At 42.2% G+C, this 26,680-nt stretch overlaps 2 protein-coding genes across 6 annotated transcripts in view; one reads left to right on the top strand and one right to left on the bottom strand.

The window, feature by feature from the left end:
• Positions 1-9,789, top strand: part of DAO (D-amino acid oxidase) — an 82,626-nt gene extending 72,837 nt beyond the window's left edge. For all 5 annotated transcript variants that reach the window (XM_068239563.1, XM_068239547.1, XM_068239573.1 and 2 more), the window contains exons 9-11: positions 2,846-2,963; positions 7,462-7,560; positions 9,402-9,789. In XM_068239563.1, the coding sequence (XP_068095664.1) occupies positions 2,846-2,963; positions 7,462-7,560; positions 9,402-9,530 (346 nt within the window). In that variant the 3' untranslated portion in view covers positions 9,531-9,789. The remainder of the gene's footprint in view (positions 1-2,845; positions 2,964-7,461; positions 7,561-9,401) is intronic.
• A 4,506-nt stretch (positions 9,790-14,295) lies between these two features.
• Positions 14,296-26,680, bottom strand: part of SVOP (SV2 related protein) — an 88,869-nt gene continuing 76,484 nt past the window's right edge. The window contains exons 12-16 of the mRNA XM_068239533.1: positions 23,860-23,967; positions 21,362-21,473; positions 20,007-20,088; positions 19,383-19,472; positions 14,296-16,353 (exon numbers count right to left, since the gene is read on the bottom strand). Of these exons, the coding sequence (XP_068095634.1) occupies positions 16,147-16,353; positions 19,383-19,472; positions 20,007-20,088; positions 21,362-21,473; positions 23,860-23,967 (599 nt within the window). The 3' untranslated portion in view covers positions 14,296-16,146. The remainder of the gene's footprint in view (positions 16,354-19,382; positions 19,473-20,006; positions 20,089-21,361; positions 21,474-23,859; positions 23,968-26,680) is intronic.

Genomic DNA, 26,680 nt, shown 5'->3' with positions numbered 1-26,680 from the left:
GCCCCAATAGTAAAAGTAATTCCCACCTCGGGTTCTCTTTAAAGAGAAACTCCGACCAAGAATTGAACTTTATCCCAATCAGTAGCTGATACCCCCTTTCCCATGAGAAATCTATTCCTTTTCACAAAGAGACCATCAAGGGGCTCTGTATGGCTGATATTGTGGTGAAACCCCTGCCACAAAGAAATTCTGAGTACGTACTCTTGGCAGTTTCCTGTCTGTGAACCTTGCTGCATTGTGGGAAATAGCTGTTTATAGCTGTTTCCAACTGCCAAAAAAGCTTGCAGCAGCTACATCGCCTGCCAGCAGTAAAAATGTCACCATGTAGTAAATGTCAGAATGTGAATCGGGATTTAAAAGATTTTACAATGGGCAAACACTGACTAAATCATTTATACATAATTATTGTAAAAATGAAGCACTTTTTTTATTACATTATTTTCACTGGAGTTCCTCTTTAAGTTAAAAGGTATTTTATTGAGAAGTGTGAAGGATAGCGGAATAGCCGCCGCGTGCTCTGACGGCGTGGCGGCTGTTTCCGCGTCTAGTCCGGCAGTTTACGCGCGGCGACATGTGTCTGATCTAGTGCAGCCGTCCTGTGCACATAGGCTGAGGAATACACGCGCGCGGAGAGGCAGAGGCTTTATGGGAAACAGAGAGGGATCAGCTGACTCCCTTGGTCAGCTGATCCTAGGATGCATGCGGATTGGCTGGAAGGGACTGGGCGGCGCTGATCAGCGCTGCACTATATAACCACTCGTCCCTCAGTCTCACGTTGTCTGCCGTTGCAAATGCTTAATGTGTTAGCACACAGACCTCAGTCAGATCCTACAGTGTGTTAGAACCAGGACGGACCTGGGAAATCACACTGAGCTAGATTCTCTCGCTTTGTCATGCTATGTTATGCTATAGACTAGTTCCAGGGTGTTGTGACTACGGACCTCATCCCCAAGCTTAGGAAACTGTCTCAATGCTATGTTATGCTATAGACTAGTTCCAGGGTGTTGTGACTACGGACCTCACACCCAAGCTTAGGAAACTGTCTCAATGCTATGTTATGTTATAGACTAGTTCCAGGGTGTTGTGACTACGGACCTCACACCCAAGCTTAGGAAACTGTCTCAATGCTATGTTATGCTATAGACTAGTTCCAGGGTGTTGTGACTACGGACCTCACACACAAGCTTAGGACCGTCTCAATGCTATGTTATGCTATAGACTAGTTCCAGGGTGTTGTGACTACGGACCTCACACCCAAGCTTAGGAAACTGTCTCAATGTTATGCCATGTATGCTAGTACTAGGGTGCTGTAACTACTTTCCTCACACCCAAGACTAGCACTGTGTATCCTTACTACTTTAGCCCGCCACTAGGGTGTAGAGAGCCAGGATCTCTCATCCAGTAGGGCAAGTTGGTTCATTTAGCAGCAGGGCTTCCTGCAACCTAGCCCAGGCCCCTCTCCTAGGGAGCTGTTGGGCTTATAGGGATTCACCCACAGTCCAGGGTGAATTTCCTTCATCTTCTGACCTCCAGTTCCTCTGGTGGTTCTCACTCAAAGTGTTACTGTTACACCAAACGCTCACATATCTATAGGTGTTCAGAGGTTAGCAATATATCTGATTATCGGTGATACTGCAGATCATCAATAATCGGGTATATATCTGCATTCTTGGTGATACTGCAGATCACCAATAATCAGATTCTCTCTGCATGCCGACACCGTTCATTACAAGAAGGTGTTGAAATATCACCTAGGAGAAAACTTTGGAGACAAATTAAAGTGAACTGAATAAGGGTCTAAGTGTGCATGCATTTGCTCATGCAGAGACAACCAATACACTAAAATTCAGCCCTCACCAGGAAAAGTACCTCAAGAACAATCGTCATAATAGTCACAAACAGGTCTGGAATCTCTGGAATTTTTCTTGTCTAGGCTAGTTAAGTGACCACTAGGACTTGTTCCTGATACACATGATTCCGTTTCCCAGGCATATGCGTTTTGCCAATCACAAGGACACCAATTCTATAATGGAAGTCCCTGAACTCCGTTACCACTAGTTCAATGCAGTTATAGCTAAATTGGAAACGCACTTCAGTTCTGCATTTCCGCATCTACTATATGCAATAAAAGTACAAGCATTGCGATTCCACAATTACATTTTTCTAGATTAGTCAATCAGATCAATTTTCTTCACACAGAATGCAATCATAAAAACAAAAAGCGCAAAAACAAAAATGGAAAATCGCTAGAATTCATATGGTACAAAATAGGGGAAAATGCATTGCATTATGGCTTTAGCCATGGGGTCTTCGCCAATTTGGACTTGGGAGCTTGATGCTCAGACATATATGTAGCAACTTAGAGGAAAATTTCAAACTACAGTATTTGCATACTTTTGCTAATTTGATGTCTGCTGTCTGTCAGTGCTGCGCTTATTATCTTTTTTAGAGGTAGTGGGTAGAAAAATCTTGCTCTGATTAGAATCAAGTCCCACATTAAGTACATTTGCCAGAATGCAATACAGATCAGGAGAGTGACTCATCAGCCATGTTTTATGTGTAGTAAATTAGAAGGAAGAATTCATAGCCTTCATTTTTAATGAAAGGACTGAAGTGTGATTACACAGCATGCCTGCTTTCTCCCATGTCATGGTCCTGTATTAAAGAGGCACTGTAGTGACATATTGTATAATCCTAGTTTCATCATCAGAAACACTTCCTATATCTACATATTGCTATGTATTGGTATGTAACCGTACCCTCTCAGTGATGTCCTAGCCATGTCTGTTTAGCTATGTGGAATACTCCCCCTCCACTGATTGATACTTATGATATGTATGTGCAGGTCTCAGATGGTGACACTGGGAGGCATTTATCAACTTGGCAACTGGAATGAAGAAAATGTCTCAGAAGATCACAAATGGGTTTGGGAAAGCTGCTGTGAGTTAGTTCCAAGCCTTAAGGTGAGTATTGCAAATAGATATAGTGGAACATGTAATTGTACAATAATGCCTGCTAAATACCAATTAAACAAAGAGAGACATAGTCCAGCTTCAGCAACATGTGGTGTGCAGCAAAGTGGTAACCATTGGTATATCGTGGTTGCCATCTTTATGGCAACTATTTATTTATTGTATTTATAAAGCGGCAACATATTACGCAGCGCTGGACATTAGTTAAGGTTACAGACAATATTTAGGGAAAAAGAAAATTGTGGAGCGTCCCAGTTGTCAAGCAACGTTTCAGGGTTATCGCCCCTTTGTCAAGCTGGTGCTGCATCAATGTTACAACAGATAATCACCATGCACATGTTATATAGTATTGCTAATCAGTCAAAGCCAATCATTTCAAATCTCACTCTAGCCAATCATGATAGTCCTACAACACATGGACCTGATGGGGAAATATATAGCTATACACTGACTGGGTGCAGACGCAGATACACTCCCACTCCCACGCCCCCTCCGCCCTGCCTTACATCTAGTGACGGATAGCCGCGGGCGGGTCCCGCAACTGCGTCACACAATGCCCGTCTACACGTACGGTAGCTGTGCAGTAGCGCTGCAGCCGGTGTGTTGCTCTGTGGGTTCCCCATCAGGTCCGCCTGCGGCGACCTGTATTGTGGGAGCGAGGGAGCCAGACGGACAATAGGGGCGGAGGAGGTGAATCATAGTGGGAGTGTACCTGCGTCTGCACCCAGTCAGTGTATAGCTATATAGTTCCCCATCAGGTCCGTGTGTTGTAGGACTATCATGATTGGCTAGAGTGAGATTTGAAATGATTGGCTTTCACTGATTAGCAATACTATATAACATGTGCATGGTGATTATCTGTTGTAACATTGATGCATCACCAGCTTGACAAAGGGGCAATAGATCTAAAACGTTGCTTGACATTGCTGTATTTTTGCCGGATATTATGCATTAATATAGAATAAAAGAACATTCAATTAACTTGGATGGTGCCGGCTCTACTCTCTACTACAGACAATATTTAGGGGTGACATACAGCAATAAGACAATACAGGAATGCATGCAAACCAGATCATGCAGCACACTATGAGTACGAGGTAATGCTTAGTCAGTCACTGGATGGGAGCATGAAGATTAGGCAAGTCGAGTTCACTCAAGAGTTCACTCAGATCCATAGGATGGGTGTATGGTGATTTGCAAAGTGCTACATCAGTGGAACCCTATGAGGGTGACTCAACTACGAAAAATGACAGCACATACGATTTAAGCCTTCTAATTAGCAACATGCCTGCATCATTTTGTAATAGTTAAAGGCTCTGCCTCTGACACAGGCGACCTGGGTTTGAATCTAGGCACTGCCTGTTCAGTAAGCCAACACTTATTCAGTAAGGAGTTCTTTGGGCAAGGCTCCCTAACTCTGCTACTGCCTACTGAGTGTGCTCTAGTGGCTGCCTCGCAAGCGCTTTGAGTCCGACAGGAGAAAAGCGCTATACAAAAAAAGGAATTAATTATTTTCAGAGCGATCACTTTTGAAGGAATAAAGGGTAAAATCACAAACCTTCAGATTTCTCTGAAAATTAAATCCAGGTTTTGGGGTTCTTTTTGCAAGTCACAGTTTCTAGGGGGTCCCAGTGACATTGCTAAATCAAGTGGTATAAAAAGTGGCATTATTTCTGGAGAAATATACCTTTTCTCTCCTCCATAAATGGGCTCCATAGCACAAGCTCCTCTTAGCACACTGAGCTATTCAAGCTATACAAGCTGGACACTCTAGTGCCACCCACTGGGGCTTTCTGGATCATTGCAACCACTCTGGACTTGCTTCCATACAGTAAATACATCCATCACCCCCCCCCCCCCTTCTAGCTGGTCCACAAGCTTTAGAAACACTGCATTTCCAGGGGCACACAGCCTGACCCTCAGCTGCAAAGTACACAGCAGAACCCATCCTGCATCCTGGATTATCACCAGGGCAGTTTCTAGGCTAAATAGCACTCAGGGCGAGGGTGTAAATATTGCGCCCCCTTCCCCCACCCTCATGGACTCGCGAACCCTTACTCTTTAGGGACATTCACACAGCCACAGGTCACAAGTAGATCTGCCTACTTACTAGTGAACAGCCGCTTACCTAGGAGGAAGCAGAGACCAGGAAAACACACAGGCGAAGAGAGCCCGGAAAGCCGACTCCTCCATGGGTGCCGCGCACTGACAGCCTGCAGTACCACTACAGGACATCCGATGTCATCACGCGGTGGTGACATGATGATGACTTGACGTCTGAAGCAGGCAGCCCAGGAGGAGACAAGGAAGGTGATCCCGCTGGTAATCTTCTTTCTTCTTCTATTTAGTTGCACCGTGCGTCACTAGCTCCCTAGCAGTTATGTACTTCTGCCTGCGCCCCCCTTCTTCTACTTTAGTGGTCTGCGCCCAGGGCGGTCGCCCTGCTCGCACTGCTCAAGAAACTGCCCTGATTATCACCGTCCATGATGAAGTTAGTCATATTACAGTAACCATGAGGCTTAGTGCCAGATGACTGCTGAAGTTGTACACATGAACAATACCTTTGCAATTTCACACCCTCTAATAAAAATAAACAGAGAAAGTGAAAATCACTGATTCAATAAACTTTTCTCCTGTGTTTTCCCACAAGACTCATGAGCTGTTTTTTTTTTTTTTTTTTTTTTTTCATTTTATCTACAAACTATGTTTTATTTCATTTAACAAGTGAAAAAGTACTAAGAATGGAGATCATAACAAACTTAAAATTAACTTGGGAAAATTTATATCAAGTAAATGTTTGCGTGCTGGAGGTCAAGAAGGTGTTTAATTGACAAAATGAGAAATATCTATTGTGAGAAAACTATGGAGAAAGGTTTATTGAATCTGGCCCATACCATCTAGCCAGTAGATGAGATGTCAAAGTGGAGTTTTCTAGATTGGATGTTCTAAAATATCCTTCCTCTTTGTCCTTGGTCATTTAAAGTGTTTGTGTGATCTGTAATAAGTGTAGTTATAATTAGGCAATTCTTTTCCATTTCTGACATAAGCTAGCATTCATTTGTTGTTTGCTGTTATTATGCCAGGCATCTCTGAACAGGAGTGGGGTGGGGACTGTGTGACAGCTTTGTAACACAGAATACACATATAGCTCATGGTGACCCAGAGCCACTTGGAGAATATAAAGGACTAAAAGAGACCAAAAAGCCCCCCTACTTTATAAGGTTTGCTAAATATAATTGTTCTTTCTTAAAACAGAAGGCATTTGCTTTCAGCTTTAAGTGCGCAAGTGTGGTTTCCCATAATGCATCGCTCCCAGATAAGCAAACCATCTTTGTATGCCTCGGAAAGGCAGACACACATTAGAACCACTGGTGTATAGTGAGCATGCTGCTGTTTTATGGACCGACGCCAATCCAACATGCATACAGCCATTTCACAGTCTCTGGTCCTTATCATTGCATGGCAGGGATTGATATGGATCTATGGGATAGGGCTTGGACCAATACTACAGAGTACTCAGATAGCTGATGGTGACCAAGAACCACTTGGACAGTATAAGGGGCTAAAAGAGATGCACTGTTTATGGGAAGGAGGAGTGATGTCTGCAGTCCGAGAGACACATCTCTTACAACAGAATTAAAATCTCTCCTCTAAAGCCATGTACACACATACTAGATGATTCTTGGTGAAGGAAGCCTTGAATGTAGCCTTTGTGCAGTGGCCCTGATCCCCATCGATGTGTCGGCAAGTGATCAGCCTGGTGGATCGTCGTGACCCTAGGCCAAGGTCATTGTCCTCCTACTCACCCCGGGCACTCTGCCTTGTGCCATACCATTGGCCCTCCTGCATAGCAACAGAACCCATCCCTCTTCTGCAGTCTAGATTTGTGTCTGTACAGAACTCTGCCTATGACTGTCTCCTGAGGTACCGATTCCCAATATTAGCGGGTGACCCTTGAGGATGAAAACCACTTCCTGCTGCACTGCCCCAAATATACTGCAACCAGGGACACTTACTTTAAGAAATTGATGGAACAATTCCAAGACTTTTTCACATTAGAGAATGAGAGAAAAACATACATGTTACTGGGAGAAGAGGAATCCACAGTGACAATCGCTGCACACTATGTCACAACATGCCACAGATTGAGAGGAGCATAACTGAACTGTAAACCTAAAAATGTTCACAGACTGCTTAGCCTTCCATGTCCCCCTTTTCCCCTTGCTTTGGCAATGCCTGTATGAATCTTGGTCATGCCAATAAAGCTATCTTTGATTTGATAGTACTCATCCATGAGTACTTCTTTGTCTGTGCACATTGGATAGCTATACTCTGCTGCACATTTTCTAGTTATTTGTAATTGGAGCAGTGAATTGTGAAAAGGCATATGCATCTGTCACTTTCCATACATGTTTGTTAATTACATTTTTTTTTCATTTGTTTCATGCTTTAGTTCAACTCTAAGTTAAATTTTTTTAATCATTTTCAGAATGCAACAATTGTACACGACTGGGCAGGACTGAGACCATCACGGAGTAAGGTGAGGCTAGAGAGAGAGCCTCTTGCCTGTGGATCTTCTAAGAGTGAAGTAAGTATACATTGCATTAATTGTACTTTGATAATCCCTCTGATAATTCTATTTAACTCTGAAATAAATGTATAATTTTCTGCATTATGTAGTTTATTTGTTTTTTTTTTCTCCTACTACTGCAATAACAAAACATGCCTAAAGGTGAACAGTTTAAACATTGATGACTGTGTGTTGAGTTATTTTGATGTGGCAGCAAATGTACACTGTTATACAAACTGTACACTGACTACTTTACATTATGTATCAAAGTGCTCTATCTACAGAGTTGTCCCATGAAAACATATAGTTTAATTAAATGTATACCAAAATGTGAGAGGTGAACTCACATTTGTAAACTGTAGCTTTAGATCAGGCTTTCTCAACCAGGGTTCCCTGGAACCCCAGGGTTCCTTGAGTACTCTGCAGGGGTTCCTTGGCATTTTCCCCCATTGTGGAGGAAGTATAATGGAGCACACCACAATAGGTGGTACTGTAACAAGAAGCCCTAAATTAGGGGCTTAGGAGGCAGTATAATGAGTGGCAGTGTAATAAGGGTAGTGAAATAAACAGCCACACATACTTTTAAAGACCACGCCTCCTGCAAAATTAATGCAGGGGTTCCTCGAGATCAAAACATTGTTTGCAGGGGTTCCTTGAGATCCAAAAGCTATTTGCAGGGTTCCTCCAGGGTAGAAAGGTTGAGAAAGGCTGCTTTAGATTGTAAACGTTTACAAGTAGGGCCATTTGGATCAATTTGCCTAATTTAGGGCTTGTTCACACTAAGGGTGCTTTCAGGATTTTTTAAGCGCTGGCGATTTTGAAAATGGCCCTAAAAGCGCTTGTGCAATGATTCCCTATGAGAGCGTTCATATCGGAGCGGTTCGATTACGATCCGCTCACCAAAGCGCTGCCTGTAGCATTTTCAGGACAATTTGCCTATAATGGCAGGTATAGGGAAATCGCAAAACACTTTAAAAAAGCACTTTGTATAGCGATTTCCCCAGTGCTTTCATGAATAAATACATTGTATTTATTAATTTCCGAGTGAAAGAGTGAACTTTCTGACTGAGTCGTTCTGCAAGAGGGATTAGAAACGCGTTTTATAAAAAAATTGCAATGCACTGGGAGGCGCAAAAAAGATTGCTCACGAAATCGCAAAACGCTGGCGTCAGCGATTGCGATTTATGATGTGAACAAGGTCTTAGGGCTTATAAAACCTGGAGCTTGTGCAGAGTTCAGAAAATGGTTCTACAAATCCTCTACCACGATACTGTTAATGCATTGTAACATTATGTTTATTTGTTGTAAACATTTCACAATTAATATTCATATTCATTTATCAATTTAAAGGGAAAATGAGATTAAAAGAATAAAAATTCATACATACCTGGGGCTTCCTCCAGCTCCCTCTGACCTGATCGCTCCCTCGGTGCCGTCCTCCACCTCCTGGATCTTCTGAAAGGGCTCCCGGTATCTTTGACCAGTTGGGGCTTACTGCACATGCGCGGCCTGGTCTCACGCACCCACCCCGCCGGGCTCCCATCACCAGGAGCTTTCTGCTGCTGCACAGTACTACTGAGCAGGTGCAGAACTCTCTTGGCCGCTGGAGTGAGACATGGAGCACATGCAACCACACTGCACATGCGCTGATTGGCCAAGATACCTGGAGCCCATATGGAAGATCCAGGAGATGGAGGACAGTGCAGAGGGAGCGATCAGGCCGGAGGGGGCTAGATCTCAATATCTCAAGTACACTTTAAGAGCAATTGTGGTCCTTAAAAATTGGAATGAAATGATGGCATGGCGTATAAAAATGACATATAGAAATAAATACTAAATGTGCTTTTTCTTTACCACAGCTTATACATAATTATGGTCATGGTGGATTTGGTCTGACCATCCACTGGGGATGTGCAATGGAAGCAGCCAAGTTATTTGGACAAATTGTGGATGAAAAAAAACGCAGATCTACCAAGTCTTCTTTGTGAAATGAATGACAAATGTTGCACTCACTGAAATGTGATGGGGCTGTTTTGTTCAAAAGAAGTTAAAGTGGAACAGTTGCCCAGAGGCCAGAGCAACTAATCAGAAAACTGTTCCACTCTTGCTCCAGTTTTCCTTGGAAAATCGTCACTTAGTAAAAATCTCCCTATTTCAAAGACTGATACAATGTTAATGACTAGTCAGAAGTATCTAAAGGATCTCACACTAAACCCTAACCTAAATAAAGAGCACGTCCATTCTTTATTTATTGTCTGTAGTCTGTATTACCAAATTACTGTATGCAAATAGATTAAACCTTCTGACCGGTTGTAGAATTGTTGCTGTACTGCAGCACTGATTGCCAGCATGGTTTACTGTAGATTGTGGCACAGAACATGAATACGCAGTAAGCTATATCTGAAGGTATCACAGAATTATCATACAATTTCAGCATGGCATACATTTGCAAGGTATGAGTTCCTGACAAAGTCAGTTATGTGAAAGCTTGCAACAAACAGTCACAGAGGACAATATTCTGTTTCATGTAAAAATTTTATTGAACATAAAATATTCAACTTACAGTAAAATCCAAGTCAACAAGGCATTGTGGACATAGGAGGAGATCATACAACAAGCTTCTTACACATAAACGTTCAAACATTGAAATGCATTCATCAAACGTCTGTACATTCAGACACACAAACATTCACTTTTCTTTCTGCTCTGTTGCATCTGCTGATGTCATACATACAGTGCCAAGCAGAGATAAGCAATGATTTCCCTCCAGGGCTCAGCCTGGGTTCAACCAACAGTATGAACTGGAAATGATATAATGGTCCACTTTTTACTTCTCTCATAAGACTAGTGCCTATTCTTTCCAGTGGGCTCATACTATCTATGTATTAACATTCTTCCTTTAACCTGAGCATCTGAGCACTGCTGAGTCTTAAGAACCAACAACTGACCATTGCCATTGTTGCTATTATATTTTGTAAAATGCTATTTTATTGGAATTAATCATATTTAAATGGGATGTATAGTGTTCTTCCTTCCATTTTTGTTGTATGTATCAGGTTTAGCACTAAGAAATAATTTGTTTTTAAAAAATATATTTTGTTTTTAAGAAAGTTTTCAATATTACAAACAAAACTTTGATAGCTCTTTAATTTCCTGCTGTGGTGAGTTGCTACCTCTCTATTGGAAAGTAATGCTAGGTACACACGATACAATTTTCTGACAGATTTACAGTCAGATCGACTATTTCCAACAGGTCCGATCTGATTTCCTAACGATTTTCTGATCGATTTTCCATAGAAGTGAACGGAAAAACGATCAGAAATTAGATCAGAACCTTTTGGAAATAGTAGATCTGACAGGAAATCTGTCAGAAAATGGTATCGTGTGTACCTAGCATAAGGCTGCACAGTACCTTACCACCTTTATAACAATGGCTTTTTTCACCAATGAGGCTCTATTGTGCTAGTGTTTGGTTGGACTTCCTGGTTTGGAAACCCAATGACTGCCTCACCCGCCTTTACCAATGCTAGAAGCTTTTTCAATAGAATGGGTTAACTTGAGTTGCTGATAAAAGATACAGATGATGACATTGTAGGGGTAACAGAGACGTAGATAGATGCTAGCCATGATTGGATGGTAACTTTGGAGGGTTACAGTGTCTTTAGAAAAGATAGACAAAATAAAAAAGGAGGAAGGGTCTGTATGCTTGTTTGTTAAATCCTCCTTGTCTCTGGTTGTGAAGGAGGAAATGTGACAGTGGGGAATCCGTATGGGTTCATGCTGGAAGCAAGAATTGTTCATTGCTTATTGGTGTATATTAACCCCCTTGCCGCTATGATTCTTTCCAGATTTTAGGGTCTAAAAGAGGTGCAATTTTTTTCCACTCTTTCAGATCCTAAAACCTGAAAAAAAATCATTCTGGCAGGGAGATCTGCAGCAGAATAAAAAAATTTACCTTCCTGGGCTCCAGTGCTGCAGTTTTCAATTTGTCCACTAGGTGGCGCTAATATACATATAAACGAACTTCTCTATATTTCTCTAATGTAGAGAAGTTTGTTTTACATATTAGTCCCGCCCCGATGACTTCACGCCGCTCCGATTGGCCGCCGGGTCCCCGGAAGAATAGCGGGGATATGGGGATCCCGGCGGCCAGGGAAAGACCCCACACTGCCGGGGAGAGAGGCTGGAGTCCCGCTGCGCAGCGCGATCGCGCGGGGGACTCCACAACTTAAGGTAAAGCGCTGCACTCCCTACCCCGACCTGAGCTCGGGATCACCGATAGCACCTCCTTTTTTCTACCCCGAGCTCAGGTTGGGAATACCGCCAGGGAGGTTAAACCTCCACGCATAAACAGGGAAGAAATACAATTACTGCAGCAGATTGAACAAGCAAAAACAAACACACACACAAACAATTTGATGTTTTTCCTTTATTTAAAAAGGGAAAAAGATCAGATCCAGCAAACTATAATAGACGTGTAAGCTTAACATCAGGTGTGTGTTAACTGAAGGTATTCTAACTGATGGTATACAAGACTTTATAGCACAGAAAAATCTAATTTCACTTAATTAACAGCCATTGTGTACTTGGACTTTGCAAAGACTTTTGATACTGTTCCCCACAATAGCCTTGTGCAGAAGCTGAGGATACAGGGGCAAGGAGAAAATGTTGTGTTTCTTAAGGGATAGAAGGCAAATAGTCATGGTAAACAGGTCATATTCAAAATGGGAAACTAGTGGGATCCCAGGTCAGTACTAGCTCCAATCCTTTTTCAATTGATTTATTAATGATCGAGCAGATGGAATACAGAATAACGTTGCCATCTTTGCAGACGATACAAAACTATGCAGAATTATAAACACTAAGCAGGATAGTGACACTTTACTCAGTAGTTTGCTCAACAGCATGTCTATATGAGCAGACAGATGGCAGGTGCACCTTGGATGTGTCAATGGTAAAGCACCATATTAGATAAATGGTATATAGCTGGGAACAGCAGACTTTAAAAAGATCTTGGTAATAGTGGTTGAAAACAAGTTAACCTCCCTGGCGTTCTGGACAAGCTAGGCTCGTCCAGAGACGCCGGAGGTCGCCGCTCAGGCCCCGCTGGGCTGATTTGAATTATTTTTTTTTAAACACTTTGCTTGCTGCGTGTTGTGCCTGATCGCCGCCGCACGCTGCAAATCTGCCGCTACCCGCCGCGATGCAGCCTCCCCCCCCCAGACCCCATGCACTGCCTGGCCAATTAGTGCCAGGCAGCGCTGAGGGGTGGATTGGGACTCCCTGTGATGTCATGACGTCACGACGGTCGTCACCATGGTGACGGGGGAAGCCCTCCTGGAAATCCCGTTCAGAACGGGATTTCCGGACGGGCCATTGAGCTGGCGGCGATCGGAGGGGTGGGAGGGACGCCACAGGGAGGGGGGAATCATGTAGCTAGCGCTAGGCTAGCTACATGTTAAATTAAAAAAAAATTGCAAAAAACGCTCCCGCGGCCGCAGGGCCGCGGGAATCAGAACGCCAGGCAGGTTAAACAACTGTATTCAATACCAAGCAGCAACTAAAACAAATACAATTCTTGGATGCATAAAATGGGAAATAAAATCGCGAGATGCTAGTATACTACTCACTGTGTATAAATCACACATGAGGGCAAATCTGAAGTATGAGATACAGTGTTGGGCACCACACTATAGAAAGGACATTGAATGGCCCAAAGAATGGCAACTAAATTAATCAGAGGGATGGAAGGTCTCATGAAGAAAGGTTGGACAAACTGGGTTTATTTAGCTTGGGAGAAAAGATGACTGAGGTGACCTGATTAGAAATACATCAGATACAAAAGCTTGGCAGATGGGACATGATCGGCGTATGGAGGAAAAAAGGGCGTTTTCCTTGCATTGAAGGACATCCATGTTTATAATTACCAGGCAATTCACAGCAGAGTTGATCCAGGGATTTTATCTGACTGCCACCTGAAGTCGGGAAGGATTTTTTTTTCCTTTAAAGGGTAAATGGCCCAAGCCTTGTAAGTTTTTTTTTTTTTTTTGTCTTTCTCTGGATCAACTTGAATATGTGAAGGTGCAGGAAAGAAAATTTTACTTATTTGTAATTTCTTTTCTCCAGGTTCGACTTGATGGTTGTACTCTGTCTTTTTTTCAACCAAACTTTAAATGATGGTCATGTCTAAGAGAACTTGTGGAGAAGCATGTGATGTGTTTGATCAGCTGATAGATTTGCAAAGCACTCATTTGCTATGATCACATCCTGCTTTAGCACATGATCATGACTAGCAAATTAGAGACTTAAAGGGAAGGTTCAGGGAGGAATAAAAAAAAATAAAAATCTGCATCCACTTACCTGGGGCTTCCTCCAGCCCGTGGCAGGCAGGAGGTGCCTTCGGCGCCGCTCCGCAAGCTCCCGGTGGCCGACCCGACCTGGCCAGGCCGGCGGCCAGGTCGGGCTTCTTCTGCGTTCCAAAGCGCTGACGTCATCGGACGGCCTCCGGGCTGTATTGCGCAGGCTCAGTAGTTCTGAGCCTGCTCAGTAAAGCCCGGAGGACGTCCGATGACGTCAGCGCGCCGCCGTGAGGTGCATTTTGGAACGCAGAAGAAGCCTGGCCGCCGGCCTGGCCAGGTCGGGTCGGCCACCGGGAGCCTGCGGAGCGGCGCCGAGGGCACCTCCTGCCTGCCACGGGCTGGAGGAAGCCCCAGGTAAGTGGATGCGGATTTTTATTTTTTTTCAACAGTCCCTAAACCTTCCCTTTAAATATCTATCACCTGATCAAACTGATCACATACTTCTGCATGAGTTCTCCTAGACACGACCATCACTACAAACTATGTAACCTGTCTTAACCTGTCCTTTGTCATACCACCACCTGCCCTCCTACCATCTTAGCCACACCTCTCTGATAACATTATCACCTGGCCACATCACCAATACAGATGATCACATGGAGATAGGTGGAACGTGTTAAAAGGCTAGTAAATTAACCCTGTGGGGGCTCACTGAGGTCAGCAGACTAAGTGAGCCTTACTACCAGATAAGGGGGTAGTGGATCATTACCGGGTCACTTTAAAGCTCCATCTGCTGCTTTAACTGGTAAGTCAGATAATGCATTAGGGTTTTGCGTTAGAGATACTGTACACACAAACCTTTACCTGACAGACTTGCGGGTGGATCTCATAAAAAGAAAAAGTTTTGCTTGTAATAATTCATATGTTCCGAATTAAAAAAAAACAACACATCAAAAATGTATTGTTTGAACTGAAACAATTAATAAATACAACAAATATGCTTAAACACTATACAGCACACGTGTCATGTGACACAAGCACAGAAATAAAGAACAGGCTGAGACTGTGGACAATTCTGATACTTTGTACATTTATGCTGCCAGTGCCAAGTAACAGCCATCCAGGGTGTTGTTTCCTTATCTATATATTTATGAATCTCCCCCATGTGTTGGTAGAGTTCAGCCTCCCAGCTTCATAGAAGCTGCATAGAGCTGGACTTCCTGATATCAGAATGGCAGTGCCCACTATTACATTGTTACAGTGATATGGACACTGATAAACTGTACATTTTTCTAAAGGTTGCTACAGACTATACAATCTTGATTGCACAAACTTGGAAGCGATTCTTTAGGGAGGTTCCCATACTATATAGATGTGGTAAGATTGGACAAGATTGTACAACCAAGATTGTATGGTGAATGACCAGTGGTGAACTGGCACTCATCCAACCATTCTTCTGTAATTTACAAATTCTCTTTACACTCAGTATCCAACAAATAGTTTTTCTTAGCCCCAAATATACAAAAAAAAAAAACAATTCTCCAATTGGTCCAGTAAAGGTCATCCTAAGAAATGCAGGATATGTGAACGACAACCTCATAAAGCTTAACACATCACGATGCCCTGAAGCCAGGCAGGCAAAGATTGTCTATAGTGGATAACACGCTAGAAAAAACATTAGAAATGCCCAAGTCATTTACAACATTGTACAGAATTTACCACTTGCTAGCATTAAGGAAAATGGGGCTTGGAGAAATCAGTGTAGAGTTAGATCATCTGCAGTTCCTGCAGAATTTTAGGCTTAAATATTTAAATATCATGAAAAGGGGCCCAGATTGATATCTGCATTGCTCCAAATTCCAGAACCTTATATTCATTCATTAGGAACGTCAGCAGGTGTTGGCATGACTCATGCTGCTCTTGTTTCTTGGAATGTGCAGATCTCAAAGATGACACCAGCATTCTTGAGAATGACACTTCCCGTGAAACTGGCTTATTTTTAGTGTCTGATTTCATACCCAATGCTGATACTTTATTTTTAGCTAAACATACAGGTTCTTATCTAACCCTTTGACTGCTGAAGATGGCATATAATAGCATACTCCTATATCCCTATTGCATTAGAAAAGTACATTTCTAGACCCTTTGCCAAGGCTAAACACACCATTATCCCATTACTTGAATAGTGCTTCTTATGTTAAGCAGCACTTTATCTGTCTATGACCTAACTTTTCCATGTAATGGTAGATGTGAGACTGAAAGCCTATCCATGTGCGAGTGTCTGTGTAGTGGGTGATGTGAGGGGTCACTCTTGTGAGCCAGAGTTAGAAGGAGTGACTCCAGCATTGTGCGCTCCTCTTCCCACCATCTCCTGCCCCCATTCTCTGTGGCTGGACTCCTGAAGACCACGCCCTTTGGTTTCAATTGGAAGGAAGCAGGAAGCCAGTGCAGCTAAAATACAACAGCCACTGTACACCAACACTGTGAGATATATAGACGATTCCAGCATCACCTGAAAACACAGAAAAATATGAATGCATGATATGTGACCACTCACACTTCCAAGTTATTCATTTATAATTAATCATAACAAAAATGATAGTTCTTAGGCAGATGTTCGTAATAGTCCAAATTATGTCAGTTGTAACAACAGGCAATGTTTGAAACATTCGTATATAAACTGTTTTACCTGACCACTTATTAATGATTCTAGTAAGCCACTTGTTTAGCACAAACATCTTTATGGAGACAGGAGGGTTACCACTTACCATTTTTTTCTTTTGCAATAATGTCAAATGTCAATGCATGCTTGTTTCTGGTGTAGTTCAGACACTACTGCCGCCAAATAGATCAGCAGGGCTGCCAGGCAACTAGTATTGTTTAAAAGGAAATAAATATAGCAGCCTACATATCACTCTCACCTCAGGTTCACTTTAAAGGGACCCTCAGCTCAGGCTAAATCCGAAATGTGGACTTACCTGGGGCTTCCTCCAGTAGCCCACAAGGTCCCCTGGCATCTTGACTCCTCTCCCGGTACTGCCGGCAACTCCGTTAATTGGCGAATTCAGACTGAATTCGCCCGTGAGCGGCGGGGGCGTGTGAGAGTCATGCGCATGCTCATGGTTCTGCGCATGATTCTCCAAGACTGAACTGCGCATGCGCATCACGCCGTGGTGGGGGCGTGCACGGCTAACTTCAGGCCAAAGTGGCCAATTAACGGAGATGCCAGCGTGACTGGGAGAGAAGCCAGGAGGATGCCGTGGGACCTCGCCGGCTACGGGGGGCTGGAGGAAGCCCCAGGTAAGTCCAATTTCAGATTTAGCCTGAGCTCAGGATCCCTTTAAACATGAAAGTCTGCACTTGCACTGTTTGAGTTGTTTTATTTAAAATTCATTGTGGTAATGTACAGAACCAAAATTAGAAAAAAAGTTGTCACTGTCCAAATATTTATGCACTTAACTGTATCTCCCCTCCACAACAAACAGGGAGTATGGTTGAGTTGGAGACAATGGGCCTTAGGCGGTAATAAGTACAAATCCAGCCCTGCAAACTGCACCGTCTGATGTCCTTGCAGATTACACTATGGGGTCAATTCATAAAGCATTCACGCATGCAGTAATGCTCAGAACAGCTGACTTTACCGAGCACTTAGCAAAATTTCAATTCATAAACGCTATTACCACATGAAAAGCTGAAATTCCTGAGCAGTGAGGTAAATTACCGCCTTGTGCGGTGATTATCTCAACACATGTCATTAAATGTCGATTCATAAAGATTAGAGCAGGCGGTATTGGGACAGAAAACACTGCTTGCTTTGAAGAGGTGATAAGGGTGCGGAAAACAGCAAAGTTAAAGTGGACCCAAACAAAACTTTTTTTAGTTCAGAATATTTAGTTGCACCACTCTGACACATACAAAGATAAATAAACACTCCTTCAAGCCTATGAGCATTTCAGTGCATGCTTTTCACCCTTCTCTTTTCATAACTAGGATTATACAGGTGGCAGCCATTGACAATTCCTCCATTGCTGGACACCACCTACTTCACCAGTTTGCCGGATTTTGTCCCGGCAATTTGAAAGGAAGGGAGGGGTTCCTCCAATAAATGTAAAGAATTTTATATTTGTCATCATGCAGCTGAAAAAAGGCTGCTATTTATTATTATAATTTAGAAAATAGATTTTATTTCTGAAATCTTGTATTTTTAATTTGGGTCCACTTTAATGGAGACAGACCTCCCATGCAGCAGCGGTGAGAGCAGAACATAAAAGGCTTTCCAGAATACCCCAGGCTGTGTTTTTTAACCTCTTGGGTACCTGTTTTCATATGTTTTTACATCAGAAAGCCTGCATGTGTAACATTTCTTGAAGTTCCTGAACAGTGATTCTGATTCTGAAAGTTCTTCTAAGCTGTGGCAATTAAATAGAATGTTTAGAAAGACTAATAGACTTCTTTAGCACAGATTCTGGGCAAACAGAGGCAGTTTAAAAAAAATGCACATCTAAAGGGAAGTTGGGGATGCCTCTTTTATTGTAACGCTGTCTCTGCATGGAGAAAATGTATCAACTCAGGCAGCACCGCCAGCTTAGTTCGGGAAATCCCCAAACTTCTATCGCAACTGTTAACATTTTTATGAATTAGCACACAAAAGTCTAAAATACTGAATGCGGTATTTTCCCGACAAGATTTTTTTCCCCGCCCAGTCTTTTATGAATTGACCCCCATGTGTTGCATTGTTAAATGTGCAATTAAGGCCCTAATTTAGTTGGGGAAATACTGGCTAATTATTCAAAGGGAGAGCTGGGGGGGGGGGGGGGGGGGGGGGAGGGGGATGCTGTTTCTGATGGCAGCCCTGAATATGGAACAGGAGGAACACAGGAGGACAGCCTGATATCTGTCAGGAGCTTCTGCATGTCAACCAGATGTTTCCGAGACCATGTAATGTCTTAGAGCTAGAACTGGATACATCCATTACTGAGCCCTGGGACTTGGTAATATATAGGTGTGAATGCCTAAATTTAAAGGACAAGGTTAAAGAGAACCTGAACTGAAAATAAAAAGTCAAAATAACCATACACAGGTCATACTTCCCTCCTATGTAGTCTACTACTCAATCTCTTTCTCCTCTCCTGCGTCCCATTTGTCCACTGTGATCAATGGATTTCACCGTCCTCCATTTTAAAAATGTTACCCCATAACAGCTTCCTGGTCAGCACACTGTTAAACTGTAACGTCACCCACTTGAGCCACAGAGAAACATGGACTTTACCTTGCACACTCAGTTATACCTGACAGCTGCTGATATATAACTGACAGCAAATGGTATATTTTAGTTCTGACAAAATATTGTCAGAACTGGAAGGGATCACTGTAAGAAGAAAATGGTGAGCCTCTGAGAGGAACTGACAGTCAAGTTAATATGTAATATTCATTTGCAGCTGCATCATGTGTTTATTTTAAATAATTTTCCTCGCTTCAGGTTCCCTTTAAGTCTGCAGTACACATATACGCTATTATGTAATGCAGAGTGTGCAGTTTTACCTGTGCAATAAAGGGTGTGATTAATGCCCCAACACGAGCCATCCCGCTGCATGTTCCCAGACCTAGCGCTCGCGTAGCTGTTGGATAAACCTGATGAAATATCACAAAATAAAAAATATTGTTAAATCTCCATAAAAGGAAGACTAAAAGAATAAACATATGGGCCCATATGAAATTCACTTTTTCACCTGAGTTTTCTCCTAGGAGATATTTTTAAATGTCAATAAAATGCCTTTTAAGCCACCAACAAGCAAGAAAATACTCAAAATAATTTTGATAGTACTTTTGCACTTCTTAGTACTTTTTCAGTTGAAAAGTGCTGGAAAGTTATTTTAAATAGAGGAGGAAAAATGATCTCCTAGGAGAAAATGTAGGAGTACAGGGGAATTGCATATGGACCATAATGCTTAACTTCAAGACAGCACAGATACTGTATCTCAAGAACATACTTCTATGTATGCCACATTCAATTCAGCCTCTTTTAAACCAGCTACGAAACCATCATTGGTGTTCATTAGCTGTTATTGCATTATTCTAGCTGCTTCTGTATGAATGTGATATTTTACACCATGCTGCCATATTACTGTATTCCATGCTGCTGAATCTGGGTGCCCACGTTCTTACCTCTGGAGTGTAAACATAGGCTGCTTGGAATCCACCTGAAATGAAAGCTCTTGCAATGAAGAGTAAGACTGTGAGGACATTTCTACGGAGGAAACAAGAGAATTAGTACTGGATGGTTATAATCTCTACAAAGAGAAACCTACATTATCCATAAAAGAGCTGGTTTCATACATATAAATAATATACTAAGTCGATCTTCAATCACATTTTTTAAATTCCTGTGGGAAGAAGGTAAAGTCTGGGGTGGCTTTGGCTCAACTACAATTCACCCAAATTCTGGGGAGGACATGTCAAACAACGGTGCACGTCTTATTGCCTAAACTGTACCTGTTTTTTATGTTTATTGTCTTCAGCAGGCTGTTTTATGGCTACTAAAGGAAGAAACTGTATTGCCTGTAGCTGGTTTGTGTATGTATGCACTTTAACAAACCTGTTTGATTAAAGAAAAAAAAATTCTGGAGAGGACCAGGAATCCCAGATTTAGGAACCTGATAGCTAGTCTATTTATTTAGGAACTTGAAGTGGAAGTAAACTCAGAACGCCCTCTCTGCTCTAAAAGATTAGCCACAGTGTAATAACATTTATGGGAAAAAAAATTAATTACAATTTATGGGAATCCTAAAAAACTGCAGTTTAAAGTGTACCTGAGCTGAAGCTCAGGTACAAATTGAGGAATTTACCTAAAGAGAGGAAAGCCTCAGGATCCTATTAAGGCTTCCCTCGGTGCTCTGATGTCCCCCCTCGCTGAATGTGGCCCCCCAGAAGATTAGCGACAAGGCATCTTCAAACTGCAAGAAGAGGAGCTGCTCAGCGATGGGGGACATTGGAACACCGAGGGTTATGTTACCATTTTATTTTGAACCCAAGCTTAGGCTCGGGATTGCTTTAAAGCTTTTAACTTGATTTCACTTTAGTTGGGAGCGCGGAAAGGGTTAAGCCTCAGTGTTTACTGTATGGAGGGAGTTGCCTTGGCAGAGCTCAACTGCAAGTCTGTTCACAGTTGCTGATAAGAACCAATTAGACATTTTGATCTGGCTAAACAAACACAGAGCAGTAAGTTTCTTGAGAAACTATGTGGAATAAAGACTTTTCAATGTGTGCTGTGCAAGAGTTCAGGCCCGCTTTAAGAGCCAAGATAAAATGTTACAGTACTTACTGCATATTGGAACTGTGGGTACTTTTTTGACTGCTACAGTCAAAAATTGACACTTTAATTTACCTCTATTCTTAAAATCTGACTTTGAGGATTGGGACCACTTAGTTCCAGGTGGTCAGCTATACTCCAGGTATAGAATAAATTACACTTTAATAATGTTGGGGAAAAAAAACATGCATAATCAGCCATATGCAATTACCTTCCAACACAGAGGAAGAGAAGAAGTGCACAAAAGGAGAAAACAAAAAAGCAGATGGCCATTGTCTTCTTCCGACCCAGTCGGTCAATGATCCATAAAGTCACCAGTACACCTGAAAAACAGGAAAAAGTTGTTGCAATAAATGTAATTCAATGAAACATACCTTGGTAGGGCAGAACTATCATCAACAAGGATAACTCACACAGAGATACTGATATATTGAGTTTCCTAAAGTTTGCTGAAAAGTATGCTAAAGGTTGCTGAAAATGTAACAAAGGTGCAGTTCTATAATCACAGTTGCATTAAACACAGGTGGTGCTAAAGGGAGTGTGGCCATTTGATGCACTATCTGCCCCGGAGAGAGGAGCAATAAGGGCTTTTTCAGTGGAATGGCTAAACAGTATATTAAACGGTCATTTGCACAGTTGCTGGAGGTTAAAGACCTTCCAGTTGCAAAATAATACAACCAAATGGGAGTCTTAGGGCCCGTTTCCACTGTAGCGTTACGAAATCGCCGGCTAATCACCGCAGGCAAATCGCATGCGGGTGCGATTCCGCATGCGTTTTTTGCCGCGATTTCGCATGCGATTTCGCATAGGTAAGGCTGTATGCGATTTTAACCATGTCACTGCCTGTGTGAATTAACATGGGTACCTATGCGAAATCGCATGCGAAATCGCGGCAAAAAACGCATGGGGAAAACGCATGCGATTTCCCTATTAAATACATTGTGTGCGATTCGCCTGCATTCCACACGCAGGCGAATTCTGAGGCCCCTACCCTGCAGATTTTTTCTGCACAGAAAAACGTGCGGGGAAACGCACAAGTGGAAACAGTCCCATCCACTTCTACTGACTGTGCGGATCCGCATGCGTTGCCCGCATGCGGATTCGCGATAGTGGAAACGGGCCCTTAGGAACCACAAGCATGTCGGCACTCAGCAGTTGACACCTAGTTCGGTTACTGCTGGGTAATAAACTGCAACATGTAGCGTCCAGGGTCAGCTGCCTACTGCTCAGATACACATGCAGAGGCCGCTGCAAGTGGTGCATGCTTGCAGCCGGCTGCGTAAACAGGAACTGCTGACAAGCAATTAAGTGTTCTGCTGTCAGCTGTTCGTCTGAAAGAGCAGTAAGGATAAGGCTGATTTATTGTATGCTTCCATGTTGCATTATGCAAGTTATAGGGCCCGAGTTAGGACACATCCTTACCCAGAGGTGCCTTTGTGTGGTGTATGTGACTATGCAAAATAATGACAAAAACCTCTGCTTCTTAATTAACTGTTGGGATAGCGGTTCCTTATCATTATGTTTGAATGAGTATTTGTGTGTGAGTGTTCAAAGGGTTAATTGGCTTCAAAGTTGCATTAACACACCTGCTGCCAGAATTGTTAAAATACTGTACATCTAGGCTGTTGTGGCTTCATAAGAAAAATATCTCAGAGTTAGGTGTATGAGGTTTGCTGGACCACGTTTGTTATCCAATAATCTCCAGCTCAGAAGATCACTAGTATAGCAGAACCAGTTGTGTAAACAGGTTATATAAGAAAAAAGCAATTTGATATGTAATAGTATCTGAAGTATGGAGCAATACATCATAATCATAAACATTTTATAGCGCTTTTCTCCTGTCATATTGTTACCACTATTTAAACTCATCTAGCCTTCTTTTCTTTCTTCTAATTAGTCACAGTTCCATTTTGCTTATCTGTGGTATATTATGTCCCCCCATCTCCCAGATGGTAGCTGAATTTAACAGGTATCCCTTCCCATTCTGTGCCATAGTTTTTACTTTTAAAAATAATGTTAACATTGGTATAGTGCTTTTCTCTTGTCGGACTCAAAGCGCTTGAGAGCTGTAGCCACTAAGAGTGCGCTCAACAGGCCACCCTGCAGTCTTGCCCAAGGACTCTTTGCTGAATAGGTAACTGACTGCAGCAAGGAGTCAATGGTGGTGTCTTTAACCAGCAAACTATCCAAGTGCCCCAGGTTCCTCAACCGCATAACCTGCTCATTTTACAGTGTAGTATAATATGTTGGTGCTATATAAATAAAAGATAACAGTATTTTATAACCGTGTATCTCTGTATTATGCAATTTACCTTTCTAAGTTGAAACCTAATTTATTTACTTATATTTTTGGGCTTGTTATACTGTATACCACTATAAAAATTAAACTGCAATATTTTAAATAAAAATACTGAAAGAGGAAAAAAATAACATTTTTTCCACTGACGTCAAACATTATAACTTGAAATACAATATTCTTCTTCCATAATTAGCAAGCTTAGACCATGAGCCATCCAATGGCAGATTACCATCCACTGCTGTATTTATACTGTAGTGCTGACAGTTCCAAACCTAGTCCTGTTCCAAACCATCCAGGAACCGCTATACTGAATATGCTTTCTGCATCTCACAGGTTTTATGTACTGTACAGATGGAGGAAAAATGTCCTATCTACTAAAATATACTACTAAAATATATCTTTCTACTAACCAGGAAATTCAGATAGTGTGGTCCATAACAAATCTGTATAATCTTCTACAGTTAAAAATTCACAGGATAGGCTGCACTTTGGCTTCACTGCCTTTCTCCGACTGGAAACTAAAAGACAGTTAAAAAAAGAAAAAAAAAATGAATATTAGTAACGTCCTCTTAATAATGCAATAAGCTCATAAAATAAAACATGAGATAGCATCATAGAGAAATACTGTTTAAAGTGGCCTTATAGTTAGAGGAATATAGCAGATGCCATACTTCTTTCCTTTTAAATAGTATATACTAAACTTGTGTACACAGTGTGCGGTGCTCCACAACTGACAGCACTCTAGTGCACATAAGTGTGAAAGGGCCCTTAGTTACTAACTAAAGCCTGGTACACACAGCCAATGACTGGCCAATATTACCACTTCCATGTAGTATGAGAGCTTATCAACATAAAGGGCTTGATTCACAAAGCGGTGCTAACCTGCTTAAGACTTTTAGGCGTGATAACCTTTGCACAGTAGGTTAGCACCGTTTTAAGGAATAAACTTGCGCGCAAACTTTTGCGCGCAAAGTACGGTGCGCGCGGAAAGTCCCATAGGCTTTAATGGGCGTGATTGCATGCGCAATACTTTGCACGCGACGGAAACTTATCATGCCTAAACTGAGTTTAGACGTGATAAGGGGCCTTTCACTGGTGTGCTAACAGTTAGCACGCTTTAGTGAATCAAGCCCAATATTTTCAAAGTATTCATAATCTGTTGGCCGTCATGCTACCTGGAGGAGGTAAAATTGGCCTGTGATTGACCAATCAAAATTGGTTGTGTGCACCATGGCTTAAAGCACCATCTCACGTGGGGCTTGATTCACTAAGACAAATAGCAGGCCTTATCAAAGTTAACACGCCTTATCAAAGTTAACACACCTTATCAGAGTAGCATAGTGAACTTATGCCTGCTAATTGGCAATGACGAGAGCTCCACTCGTCCTGCCCTGAGCCTCTGTGGGTTTGTAGCACTCGCTATGCTACTCTGATAAGGCATGTTAACATTGATAAGGTGTGCTATTTGTCTTATGAAAAGTGAAAAGATGCTGGAGACACAGTTTCACAGAGCTAAATAAGCCTGGATATTTGCCGGTGCCTGGTCTCTGCTGGATCGCTCACACAGCTCCAATGTCATACAAATCAAAAAGATTGAGACGACACACTACTGGCTGCAAAACTTTGCTGTATTGAGTGGACAAAAACACTACATGTTACGGATATAACTATCCTTCATCAGGTGTCAATTGATTTGTGTGCTATTTGTCTTAGTGAATCAAGCCCATTTCACTATGACAAGTGCTGCCATGGATGTATGTAATAACATAAACCATCCTCAAAAGACATCCATATTGGAATAAATTAAATGTAAAGATATGCAACATCTTGCAATAATCAATCTTTATTGAGTGCCATAAAAACAATTTAAAACATATTTAGTGGAGGAATGACAAGAGACAAATGTATGGCAGTATAATAAACATGTCTTACTTAGAATAAGTACAGAATCAAAGCAAATTTTGATTTCAAAAGGGTGACCTCTGAGGTGTCCTATTTGGGAATTAAGCTCACCTCTTCCTGCAAAACCCTGATACAAGCTAACAACCTACCTTTATTGAGATCTATACAAGGTACTCTTAATGGGGTTTTTCATTGTTTTTTTATGGCACTATAAAGATTATATCCAAATTTCATCACACAAATCCTCAGGAAAAAATGAGTATCACCTCCAAGTGCTTCAGCACATCATGCAGATTCACCACCTGGGATAATAACATACTCACCAAATAATGTGTGACCCAATCAACAAGGTCAGGTGTCTCTTCTCATGGACTTTCAGCATGGGGATGAACTTCTGCACACATTCCTGGACCTCATCTCCTCCAACAGTATAGTTTCTAGTATGCACGATTGGTGCATCATTAGTAAAAAAAAACCTCACATCCAGGATCCGTATGAGGTGACCTTTTAAATAGCAATGTGTGTCAATATATGTGTATATCGACAGTGGAGGTGTCGCCTCCCCAACTATACTTTTTGTTGGAGGAGATGTGGTCCAGGAATGTGTGGAGAAGTGTAATGCTGGAGGGGTCATACTTTCTGACCACCCAGCACAACAAGGCTAAGAGCTGGATAATGGAAGAGGTTACACAGGCTGCCCAGAGCAACTGCAGCTCTGAGCTTCCGATATCTCTACAAATAAAACACAATGCCTAGGCGATAGCAAGTATTCAGACAGGTACAAGACAGGACTATAGATTGGAGCGTAAAAGGTAGCAACCGCAGCTCACAGTCACGTCCACAGAAGCAGAGCAAGCTGGCTAACAACAGTCACCAGCAAGCATCCACCCAGGCAAGACTACAGGATAGAACGTAACTAATAGCAACTGCAGCCTATAGTTACGTTCCCAGAAACTAGAGCAGCAGGAATACTACCAGTCACCAACGTGGTGATGGCAGAATCCAAGCTATCTGGATAATGGACTTCACTGATCCATGCGGATGCAGCGAACGTCCATCAAGCATGGAACTAGGCAATACGCAATAATAAGAAAAATAACAAACAGCTCAATTAACGGATACATATATATTAGCAAGTCTGCATATATATTTATCAAGAACTAGCTAAAGCACAAGTAATAAGGTCGCATAGAACTACAATAACAGAACTATACAGAGTAACAAGGTGCCCAGTAGATTAGCGTAGTGACCACTATGACGGGCGGGGTACGAAATGGGAGGCAGACTTTTATGCCGGCATCAGCCAATGGATGCAGGTATGCAAATCTC

This window comes from Hyperolius riggenbachi, chromosome 1, assembly GCF_040937935.1.
Source record: "Hyperolius riggenbachi isolate aHypRig1 chromosome 1, aHypRig1.pri, whole genome shotgun sequence".
Lineage (NCBI taxonomy): Eukaryota > Metazoa > Chordata > Amphibia > Anura > Hyperoliidae > Hyperolius > Hyperolius riggenbachi.
The sequence above is the reverse complement of the archived record's forward strand: the minus strand, read 5'-3'. Positions and strand labels throughout refer to the sequence as shown.